This window comes from Sus scrofa, chromosome 5 (assembly GCF_054392235.1).
Source record: "Sus scrofa isolate SSC_HxYL_T2T_F1_AM1 chromosome 5, Sscrofa_HxYL_maternal_Yorkshire_Landrace_v2.0, whole genome shotgun sequence".
NCBI classification, from domain to species: Eukaryota; Metazoa; Chordata; class Mammalia; order Artiodactyla; family Suidae; genus Sus; species Sus scrofa.
In genome coordinates this window covers 20,528,754-20,540,281 of record NC_139387.1, presented here as the reverse complement: position 1 = coordinate 20,540,281, position 11,528 = coordinate 20,528,754, and the positions used below count along the sequence as shown (strand labels likewise).

The window sequence follows — 11,528 nt, the reverse complement described above, 5'->3', positions numbered from 1 at the left end:
ACCCCCCTCCATCTTCTTCTTTTGAATGTGCCTTCCTTCGTCCCCATCTCCTCCTCCAGGAAGCCTTCCTTGATTGACCCTCACTGACTCTACCTGGGCCATCCCTCCCCATCCTCCAGCATTGACACCTGGGTCTTTGGGTGCTTCCTGGTCTTTGGGACGTGCCCATCCCTCCCGCAGCCTGGGTCCTCCGAGGGCAGGCTTTGGGGTTCTTCCTTGGGCTCTGCACGTGCCAGGCACCTCTTCCCCAGGCGTGTCAGAAGAGGTCAGCTGGAGCCAGTGACAGACACAGTCAGGCCGAGAGCATCTTGCTCTCCAAGGCCCAGCCCCAGCATGGGAGAGGATAAAAGTCTCGTGCCGGGGCCTCGGGGCAGGAACTCACACACCTTGGCAAGCCTCTGTAGCTCTTCCGTAGCTGTGCCACCGTCTGTATCTGCCATGTCTCTCTCTCCCTGCCGGGCCCAGAGGGGCTTCAGTGCTCGCTCAGCCTGTTCTGCTCGTGGCAGGGGCCGAGGCAGGTGTAGCTTCAGCAGCAGGAGCCTCAGTTCCTTCAGGGGCTGCCGAGGAGGCTCTCGTGGGAGGGCCTGGGGGTTGGGGGGAAGGCTAGGGGTGCGGTTTGGGGAGGGGAACGGCGGGCCTGGGCTTTCCCTGTGCCCTCCGGGAGGCATCCAGCAAGTGACCATCAACCAGAATCTGCTGACCCCACTGAAGATCGAGATGGACCCCCAGTTCCAGGTGGTTCGGACTCAGGAGACCCAGCAGATCAGAACCCTCAACAACCAGTTTGCATCTTTCATTGACAAGGTGAGGGTCCAGTCCGCCCAGCCCCTGTCTCTGTGCCTCCCTGGGAGGAACTGTTTTGATCGACGTGGGAAGGGGGATGTCTGGTTTCCCATTTTTCTGATTGCTTCAGTGGCCAGGAAGTGGTCTCACGGGGGTCTCTCTGCTTATGAGGGCCTGTTTAATTAGTGTTTTGAAATCCCCTTTATAAAAATGTTACTATAATTCAATGAGTGTATTGGCAAATATTTATTAAAAGCCTAAAGTGCTCCAGGCTGGCTGGAGGGTGGCTGAGGCTTTACTCCCTAGGGGCTGTGCCCACGGAGTCGGGCAGGAACCTCAGGGACCCTCTGCTTGGGCTGCAGGTTCGGTTCCTGGAGCAGCAGAACCAAGTCCTGCAGACCAAGTGGCATTTGCTGCAGCAGCAGGGGGTGAGGGACAGCCCCCAGGGCCTAGAGTCTTTCTTCGAGGTGTACGTGGCCCACCTCAGGAAACAGCTGGAGCAGCTGCAGAGAGAACGAGGAGCTCTGGACGCTGAGCTGAAGTCCTGCCAGGACCAGGAGGAAGAGTATAAGGCCAAGTAGGCAAATGGCAGCATCCCCATGGGGCCTGGGTGGGGACGGGGAGGGCTTGGATCAGGCTGTCAGCGGGAGGGTCTCTCACTGCTGAGCTCCCAGAGTCACACGACTGGCCCCCCCCCTTGCACCCCATTCCCTCTGATTCTCAGGGTGCCTCGCCCACTGCTGGTAAGAGGCCTTGCAGCTCCCGATGCCCAGGCTTGAAGAGCCTCGCTTCTAACCCAGCTGCGATGGCCATGATTCTGGTCAAGGGTGGGAGGGGCTTCTTTAAACAATATCTCTGTGGGTTTTTTTCTCAAGAAATTCCTGTTGAGCAGGCTGTGGGCTAAAGTGACTCAGATATTCTCTGGTCTCCGAGGTGGAAGGGAATCCGTTTAACGGGGCCACCCCCAGGCCTGTGGCATGATTCACAGTGAGGCCGCCATTCTGGGTTCCCCTTCAGGTCACCTGTTGGTGTGGAGGAAGCCCTGGACCAACAGGAGGCTTAGGTCTTTGGCGACTGTGAGCAAGGAAGAGCATGCAGCCCTGGGCGAGCCTTAGTTTCCCTATCTTAGACTGGGAGAATGCCACCTGCCTTTCTCACCTCCCAGCGCCATTGCGGGGATGGGCTGCCAGGTGGTGCAGGAGCCCAGAACTGGGGATAGGGGACCTGGCTTTAGGTCTGTTTGGGCCACCTCATTATCTATGTCTTAGGTGCATCAAGTGATCTCTTTGATAAAATCCAAAATCTCGAGAGTTCCTGTTGTGGCTCAGTGGGTTAAGAACCCCCTTAGTATCTGCGAGGATGCAGGTTCGATCCCTGGCCTTGCTCATTGGGTTAAGGATCTGGCATTGCTGTAGCTGTGGTGCAGGTGGGCAGCTGTAGCTCTGATGTGACCCCTAGCCTGGGAACCTCCATATGTCATGAGTATGGCCCTAAAGAGGGAAAAAAAAATCCAAAATCTCTTTGATAAAATGCCTGCTTCAGATGATGATTGTGAGTGGTAAGTGAGAAGAATGGTGTGAATGTGCCTTATGCATGTGAAGCCAAGGGGCCTGTGTCATTAAGTGGGCCTGGGCTGAAAGAGTGAAGTGGGATGTAGGACATGATAAGACTTCCTGGTGGAAGAGCAGAGACGCAGGCTGGTGGTGCGTCCTGCTTTGGAGGATCTAAAGACAGAGTGGCCTTTTCAGGGAGGTTGCTCTTGGAGAGGGGCCATGGGCTCTGAGTTGAGCACTCCAGGCAGCATCCTTCTGTGCTTACTTGGCAGGTATGAGCGGGAAGCCCTCAGACACGCCACCCTGGAGAATGACTTTGTGGTCCTCAAAAAGGTGAGGGTGGGAATCAGCTGCTTTACCCGGATCCTGAGCATCCATCATGCACAGAGCCCAGTCCTGGGCTAGGAAGGTAGAGGGCAGGAGCTCCTCGTGTCCCATGCTATCACGCGGCCTGCAGGGACCCTCTGGGGAAATGGGATGTCTCTGCAGACACAAGGACCCCAGACAACATCCGACTCAAGGACTATGTGATGAGTTCTGGGTGTCGCTGCGGGAGAGGGTGGGGAGAGAGTGGAAGAAGCAGAACTGGATGGGATGAATCAGGGAAGGCTTCCTGACGGTGGTGTGGGCCACTCTCAGGCAAAAGAGAGAGTAGGGCAGGGCTGGAGAAGGAAGGAATGGGTCTCTGGAGATGGCTGTTTGGGGGGAAGGTGTTGCATTGTGTGAACAGAACTCCTGAGCCACCGTGGGACCCACAAAGAGGGAGCGGGAGGGTACATGGTTTCTATCTTCCTGCCCCTAGGATGTGGATGGGGTTTTCCTGAGCAAGATGGAGTTGGAAGGCAAGCTGAAAGCTCTGAAAGAGTACATCTGCTTCTTGAGGCGTCTCTATGAAGAAGTGAGGATTTGCCAAGTGCCTCCTTGGGAGTCGGGGAAGCGGGCAGGGTGGGCGAGCTCCCTGAGGCTATGGTTGGGGGGGCAGGGAGGGGAAGCCGGGTGAGACCGGACTCAGATGCTGGTCTTTCAGTCACTGGACAAACAATTGCTGAGCATTGACCACGTGAATCGCTAGATATTGGGGAGGCAGCAGTGAATAACCAGACACACATCATGAAGCTTGCTTTCTCCTGGGGGGACAGACAATAAGCAATAGACCTGGGAAATATGCAAATTATGTGGTATGTTAGAAGGTGTTATGGAAGAAAGGAAAATTGGAACAGGGAAAGGAGGATTGGGAATGTGGGGGTGGGGAGGGCAGGTGGCAATTTCAAATAGGGTGGTCGGGGTGACTTTATTTAGAAGGTAAGAGTTAAGCAAAGATCTGAAGGAGAGAGGAAGCTAGCCACACAGCGGGGAGTCTGAGATCCCAGGCAGAGGGAGCTGGTATCTGCGGGCAAGTGCAAGGAGGCCACTGTCCCTGGAGAGGTGGGAGCGGGAGGGAAGGGGCTGTGATGGGACGTCAGGGGAGTGATGGGGACCAGGTGACTTGGGGTCCTGCAGGACATTTTCTTTTAATGTGTAGGGGTCATTGGACAGCTCTCACTTCCAGCTAAGGACGCAGCCCTGCAGAGGGCACGGCAGGTTCCGTGTCATCTGGGACGCAAATGAGGGCCGGCCACCCAAGGAGGGGGACAGGAAGTCAGGCACTCTTTCTTCCTGCCTGGCGCCCCAAGGGGCGAGGGAGCCGGGTGGGGGTGGGGCGGCAGACCCTGAGTCGGTGTCCCCGCAGGAGCTGGGCCAGCTGCAGACCCAGGCTGGCGACCTGTCCGTGGTGCTGTCCATGGACAATAACCGCCGCCTGGACTTCAGAGACATCATCGCTGAGGTCCGCGCCCGATATGAGGAGATCACCCAGACCAGCAAAGCCGAGGCAGAGATGCTGTACCAGACCAAGGTGCCAGGGGTGGGGGCGGGGGTGGAGTGGGGGTGGGGGGGCTGGCACTGCGCTGGAAAAGGCTGGGGCTCCTTGCCCACCCCCACGGTGGTGGTCCACCTCGGCCCCATTGGGGCCGTTCTGATAGCATCCTTGAAGCCCCAGGGCTGGGTGGGTACCACTTGCCCTCTCCAGAGGGGGGCCATGCAGTGAAGCTGTGGGAGACAAGCCCAGACTTCTTCAACCTCACCCCACCACATCCTGGTCTCGCTGTTTGACTCACGGCCTGAGTGAGGATGGGGGGAGAGGTCCAGGACCAGGGCCATGGGCTTCCTCATGGACTTGAGGTCAGAGGTGAAGTCCTTTCCACTGACGGAGTCCCTTCTGTCCCTCCCTCAGTACCAGGAGCTTCAGGTGTCTGCCCAGCTTCACGGGGACTGCATGAAGGAAACCAAAGTGCAGATCACTCAGCTGCAGCAGGCAATTCAGAAGCTGCTGAGTCAGATTGAGAACCTCAAGAAGCAGGTAAGGGTCCCGGAGCCCCCAAGCCCTGTGTCTCACTGCCTTTGAGCTGAGGTCGCTGCTGGGTTTGGCTGGAGTGTTGGCTAATTTGGGGTGGAGAGAACTTCAAGCCCCCATTTCAGAGGAGGTCAGTCCTCCTCCTGGGGGTTCTAGCTACAGGGACTCTGCACTGCTAACCCTGGCCCCAGCCCTCACCCTGCGTTCTACGTACGTGTGCACATCTTGCTGCTTTTGGCCCCTTGGGGAGGAGATTAATTCTTCTTTCTTCGATTTCTTCCTCCTCCCTTCCTCCTCCCTCCTTCCCTTCCTCCCTTCTTCCCTTCTTCCCTTCTTCCCTTCCTTTCTCTCTCTCTTTCTTTCTTGCCCTGCAGCATATGGAGTTCCCAGGGCAGGGATCAGATCCCAGCCATAGCTGCAACCTAACCTGCAGCTGCCACAACACCAGATCCTTTTTTTTTTTTTTTTTTTTTTTGTCTTTTTGCTATTTCTTAGGCCGCTCCCGCGGCATATGGAGGTTCCTAGGCTAGGGGTTGAATCGGAGCCGTAGCCACCAGCCTACGCCAGAGCCACAGCAACGCGGGATCTGAGCCGCGTCTGCAACCTACACCACAGCTCACGGCAACACCAGATCCTTAACCCACTGAGCAAGGGCAGGGACCGAACCCGCAACCTCATGGTTCCTAGTCAGATTCGTTAACCACTGGGCCACGACGGGAACACTGCAACACCAGATCCTTAACCCACTCTGCTAGGCTCGGAATCAAACCTGCATCCCAGCGCTCCCAAGATGCCGCTGATCCTGTTGCTTCACAGTGGAAAGGCCTCATCTCTTTCTTTATCCCTTCTTTTGACACTTATTCAAGTCCAGCAGGGACTCTGAGGCCATGCGCTGGATGTCCTGGTCCCCTGTAGGAGAGGGAGAGAGCCAGGACCCCAGGGAGCAGGGGACGTGGGCCAGCCCCCTTTGGGTCCATGGATGCTGTAGGTGCCTGCGTGGGAGGCAGGGAGAGGGGGAGGGACAGAAGGGCAGGGGGTGGTTTCTTGCTCCTCCTGGAAACCTCACTTCTAGATGTGAGGATTCCAGTTCCACAGTTTTCAAGTGTCTTTACACTCACCAACCCCCCCAAAAGAATCGTTTTTTGAGGATCAACAGAGGGTTGAGAGCTGAGACCACAGAGTCAGGCGGCTTCCTCAAGCACTTCAGCTTGACTCTCAGGTCACCCGGGGCCTGTCTACTCGCAAGCAGGGACCTCTGGGAGGAGTCCTTGGAGCACAGATCATTCAAAGGCCAGACTCGGTCTCCAACCACCCTGACCTGCTCTGCTTTGGAGTGTGAGGCAGGACACGAGATGAAAGTGATCAGGTCTTACTATTCAATTTGCTGCCCCAATTTTTTTTGCCCAGAAGTGGGGACGTTTTGCTGTGGAAGCTTTGGGATTCCTTGGGGTGGCGGATAAGCTGCAGATTCCTAAGCTTCCCACCAAGAGGGGGGAATTTAGGAGTTCCCATTGTGGGACAGTGGAAACGAATCTGACTAGGAACCATGAGGTTGTGGGTTGGATCCCTGGCCTCGCTCAGTGGGTTAAGGATCTGGTGTTGCCGTGAGCTGTGATGTAGGTCGCAGACTCGGCTTGGATCCTGCACTGCTGTGGCTGTGGTGTAGGCTGGCGGCTACAGCTCTAACTAGACCCCTAGCCTGGGAACCTCCATATGCCACAGGTATGGCTCTGAAAAGACAAAAAAAAAAAAAAAAAAAAAAAAGAAAGAAACAAAAGGAGGGAATTTAGAGTCTCTAAGGGTGGAGCCCAGAAACTTGCTTTCTCAACTAAGTTCAATCAGGTGACGGTGAAGCACGTGGAGTCTCAGAGCCCAGCGGCCAGCACTTAGGAGAGTCACTATGTCCCCACGTCTGGGAACCACGGTGCCCTCCCTATCCCCCCGCATTTCCTGGGAGAATCCAGCTGGAGACACAGCCCCCTCCCACTCCCCCTTTTCAAGCATAAGCCTGAAGCACTGGGGCTGCAGTCAGAGCAGTGGACCGGACCTCAGCTGTCCTGGGTTTAGTGTCTCAGCTCTGCCACTCACGTCCTTTCTGAGCCTCAGTTTCTCTGTCTGTGGAATGGGGACGATGTTTTCCCCATCCATGGGGTCCTGGCGAGGGAAGTGTAACAGGACAGCCTTCAAGCAAAGCCTTCTTTCTTGAACCAAACATGAGGGTAAATCACATCATGGGCTAGGATGGCACTTGAAATGAGCCTTGTAGCTACTGACCCATAGGAGACAGGAAGAGTTTTAAGAACCTGGGAGAGATAAAGCTCCTGAGGGAACGTGCTGAGGGTTGGGGGTGGGAAGAAATAGGGGAAAGTCACTGGAGGAAGTGGCACAGGAGACTGATTTCCTGTGGCTGCCATCATGGAGTGTCACAAACTTGCTGGCTTGAAACAACGGCAATCTATTCTGTCAGTAGTTTTGGAGAAGTCTGAGCTCGGGTGATGGCAGCTGTGCTCGCTCCGGCAGCTCCGGGAATTGCTTGGCGTTCCTTGTCTGGTGATGGCCTCATTCCAATCTCTGCCTCCATCTCCACATGGCCTCATCTCTGCGGCCTCATCATTTTCTTAGGCAACCAGTCACTGGATTTAGGGCTCACCCTAAATATCAGTTTGCTGTCATCTTGATATCCTTAACGAATCACATCTGCAAAGACTCTGTTTCCAAATAACATTATGTTCTAAAGTTCTTGGTGGACATGACATTTTGGGGGACATGATTTAACCCACTCTGGGAACTAACAAGCGGAAGAGGCAGTGCCTGCCCTTACAATGAGAGGAGCTCGGCGTGGCCAGGAATCAAGTTGGGCTCATGAGATTATGATGCCGCTTTAAGTTATATCCATAACAGGTGCTTTGGGAACCTGTGTTGGGTTTACTTCCTCCCTCCTTTCTATGCCTCTCCAGAATGCCAACTTGCAGGCCGCTGTGGCCGATGCCGAGCATCGTGGTGAGCTGGCCCTCAAGGACGCTCAGGCCAAGCTGGTCGAGCTGGAGGCCGCTCTGAGAACTGCCAAGCAGGACCTGGCACGGCTGCTGCGCGAGTACCAGGAGCTGATGAGCTTGAAGCTGGCCCTGGATGTGGAGATCGCCACCTACCGCAGGCTGCTGGAGGGCGAGGAAAGCAGGTGGGGACCAGTCAGAGGGCCCTGGGGCGTGTGACCAAGGTTGGGAAGGAGGATGCAAGGCCAGCACAGCCCTCTCTTTGTCCTGGATGATGCTGAGAGGTGTCCTGACACTCTGAGCCACCGAAGGCCACTCATTCTGCTGGGAGGGACTTAAAATTGGGGCTGGGGATTTTATCTGTTCAGAGGGTGGTGAGCTGCTTGAAGAGGCTTAAAAGCACCCAGGGACACATTCTCTGCTGCCCTTTTTAACATTTCTTCCTCTTGTCCTTTCTCCCCCAGGATGTCTGGGGAATGCGCCAGTCAGGTCACTATCTGTGAGTATCAGGGGACTTTGGGAGAGGGGTGCCCATGGGGAATTGAAGACTCTGCTGTGACCCTGGTGCCTTTCTTGGCAGCCGTTGGAGGGGGCAATGCCATTGTGTCTGGAGGAGCAGATGGTGGTCTGGTGGGCACTTGCGGCCTTGGAGGCGAGAAGGGCAGTGTTGGGTCTAGATGTTCCAGCATCGTGACTGGAGGCTCCAGTGTTGTGACCGGGGGCTCCAGCATCTCGACCAGGGGCTCCAGCATGGTCACCAAGGGCTCCAATGTCATCGTGGTCTCTGGGCAGAGCCCTGCTTTGGGCTCCAGCTCTGTGCCTGGCTCTGGCTCCAGCTCCAGCTCCACCTCCAGCTTTACCTCTCGCACCATCCTGAAGAAGACGGTGGAGTCAAGCCTGAAAACGTCCATCACATACTGAGGGACCCAGAGGCCACTCGCTCCCCCACCCCTACCTTCCTGGGTCCTCTCAGCTCTGCTCCCAACCTCATCACCCCCAGCCCTGCATGGCCGGCTCTGTGTCTGCTGCCCACAGCCCGCAGCCCGAGCCAGGCCACAGGCGACTCTGCAGAAGTTGGTCAGGTTGTGCCTGCCTGCTGTCCTGAACACGTGCCCCGTCTGGCCTTGCTCTGTGTCCTGATTTGTCATTTGTCTGTAGCACAGCCCCATCCTCCAGCCAGTCAGCCTCATTGGTCCTCTCCTGAGTGGGCTTGGCCAGACTGTAGGCCCATCCCAAGGGAGAGGCCTGAGGCCACTGACCAGAGCCTAGGGGCTGGAATCACCCTTATCCTCGTCACCTGCCTCCGGGCTTCCATGTCTGTATTTCTGTGCACGTATTTCCTGTGAAATAAAGCAGCACCCAGTTCTCCCTGAGGTGGGTCTTCTTTTCTCTCTGCTCCCCTCCCCCATCCTCCACTCCCTCCTGCTCATCAATTTTATTGAGTGCAAGTCATTCTCGAGACATGGTGCCAGGACTGGGGCTACTCTGGCAAATAAGATCAAGCCAGGTGTGCCCTCCTCCTGTGTCTCTCACCCCTTTTTTCGGGTGTCTCGGGCATAACACTTCCCATCTTGAGAGCCAGATCTTCCTTCTCGGAGCCCTTGTTTTCCAGGGCCAGAGGCTGGCCTCCTGCAGCTAGTTCAGACACCCTGGGTTGGGAGATGGGGATTCGTGGTGAGATCCTTGTGTCCAATCCCTTTTTCCAGTCCCCTTCCTGTGATGCCCTGGCTCCAGCTCTATCCAGCTCTATCTAGGTCTTGTCACCTCACCCCCAGCTCTCACCTCTGAGCTTTAATCTGGACTTCTGGACAGGGGTGCCCCTGGGCAGGTTAATAATTCAGCATTGATGCTAAGCCATAGCCTTAAATATGAATTCAAAGGGCATTTAGAGGACAGGCTGAAGGGCAGAGATGAAGGTTCCCTTTGGCAACGTGCAGCTTCTCTGCCACTCCTCCAGCAATTCCACTCTGCCCCAGGCTTGCACAGCTCACCCAGCAAAACCAGAGCTATGCAGCTGTCTAGTTCACTCTCCTTGGGGAGGCAATTTGTGGAAAATCTATGGTTGTTTACATGGGCCCTGTGGGCATCTCAACTGCACCCCAATCAGCTCATCAGGGGATTCCTTCTGGCTTCACTATGTTCCCTGGGATGTCACCCATCTCCTCCATCCCACTGGTGTTTTAACGTGTCTTATAGCTTGCTCTCTGGTTAACTGCCTGGAGTTCACACCATTGCCCCCTGCTTTAGGGAGAGGCCAGCACTTTTCTCAGACCAACTCCCTCAAAAGTACCCAATACATTTTTCAGCCTATGCCTTCGGTGAGGGAGACGTGAATGGTGAGCACATGGCCCTTGAGCTAGACTCCCTGGGCTGAATCCTGGCTCTGCCATTTACTGGATTTACTGGTGCCATGACTTTGACCAAGTACTTGACCTCTCCATGCTTCGGTTTCCCCACCTGTGAAAAGATGTTTGTCATAACACCTACCTCACAGGGCCGTGCGGGGATGGGACCATTCAGGGTCCCAGAGGAAACCAGTTTACCCAAGATCATTCAGTGAAATGGATTTCAGTGAAAAGAGTCCTTACAGGAGGTGTGGGCGTGGCTAAGGGCACACACATGGGACAAAGAGGCCAGAGGAAAGCAGCGGTGGCAGCAGTGGCCAACCTCTGGTTAGTCTAGGTATGAGGGTTTTTCTGGGGTGTAGGACTTTCAGTGCTAAAGCGGGACATTTCCAGGAATATCAGGATGAGGTGCAGGCAGGGTGTAGAGCTGAAGAGGCAAGAGGAAGAGAGGATGATTGACTGGGTGATAGAAGTGCAGAGATTGGAAGAAGCTGTAATCATGAAGGAAGGCAGCCATCCCATGAGCAGGGAGGGGGCCGGGAAAAAATAACCCTCTCTCCCAGAGCTCCTGCTAGTGTCCCCACGTTGACCAACCTCTGCCTCTGGAATGCAGAGAGCCAGGGAGCTGCCCACAGGGGTCAAGAGGTCCGTGCGTGGATCTGGGGTGGGAAGGATGTAATGGAGCCTGGATGCGTGATTTTGTGGAAGTGTCTGCCTTATAGGAAGTGCTCAATAAATGCCAACTGTAACAATCAATCCTATTGGGTGAGAAAGCCCTGCCCTGGATGGGGCTCCTCAAGGGGCAGTGGCTGTTTTTTTTCACCGAGGCATCTTTCCTATTGCTCAGCACCCAGCCCTGCCCATGTTGGGTGTCCCATTGTTGCCACTGGGTGTCTCGCCGTCATCCCTTCTATAGCAGCAGGAGCACTCTGTCTCCTCTGCTGTTTGTTCTGTGCAGGGAGGGATCCTGGGACAAGGGAAAGTCTTCAGAGATGGAGGCCCTTGGTCCAAGCAGCAGAGAGGGGAGGGAATTATAGTTCCTTGGCTGCAGAAAGATGGTCCAAGGTTGGGCATCTGGCAGGAAGGCAGAGTGGAGAGTCGGCTCGAGGGGGCATAGGGATGCCCATGCTGGCTGGGCTGGGACTGCTGAGCCATCCGGCTTGGGTAGAACTAAGGCTGTCTCCAAGCAGTAACTGTGAGAGCAGGCCCTGGGCTGCCTGCGTGGCTGTCCCCATCTCCTGGCACGAAGCCTGGCACAGAGTGCCAGGTAAATACAGGAGGGTGTCAGTCTCTGGGGAGGGGTGGAAGGTGTGTTTGCAGCCGACTCTACTCCCACCACCTTGGTGGGGTCTGATTCAGATGGCTGCCCCTGGGGTGTGGGTGGGGGCCAAGGCGACCCCATTTCCCCCTCCCACACCCCATGGGAAGAGATAAGGGAGGCTGAGGAAGTGATTACAGCCTC

The 11,528-nt window shown here is 55.7% G+C and overlaps 1 protein-coding gene across 3 annotated transcripts; it reads left to right on the top strand.

Moving 5' to 3' along the window:
• Window positions 1-438: 438 nt before the first annotated feature.
• On the top strand, window positions 439-9,094 carry KRT78 (keratin 78). Of its 3 annotated transcripts, XM_084955798.1 has the most exons (10): window positions 439-804; window positions 1,146-1,360; window positions 2,609-2,669; window positions 3,139-3,234; window positions 4,066-4,230; window positions 4,609-4,734; window positions 7,686-7,906; window positions 8,186-8,220; window positions 8,302-8,429; window positions 8,484-9,094. In XM_084955798.1, exons 1-10 carry the CDS (start codon window positions 439-441, stop codon window positions 8,640-8,642), a joined length of 1,572 nt encoding a protein of 523 aa, XP_084811924.1. In that variant the 3' UTR covers window positions 8,643-9,094. The 3 variants fall into 3 exon arrangements, with proteins under 3 accessions (XP_084811924.1, XP_020947353.2, XP_084811923.1); XM_021091694.2 differs by having other exon boundaries at window positions 8,302-9,094; XM_084955797.1 differs by having other exon boundaries at window positions 3,139-3,249; window positions 8,302-9,094.
• Window positions 9,095-11,528: the final 2,434 nt, after the last annotated feature.

Coding starts and splice junctions, on each gene's coding strand:
- KRT78 (XM_084955797.1), top strand. CDS start 439: ATGTCTCTCTCTCCCTGCCGGGCCCAGAGGGGCTTCAGTGCTCGCTCA. Junction 805..1,145: donor TTGCATCTTTCATTGACAAG/GTGAGGGTCCAG, acceptor CTTGGGCTGCAG/GTTCGGTTCCTGGAGCAGCA. Junction 7,907..8,185: donor CTGGAGGGCGAGGAAAGCAG/GTGGGGACCAGT, acceptor TTTCTCCCCCAG/GATGTCTGGGGAATGCGCCA.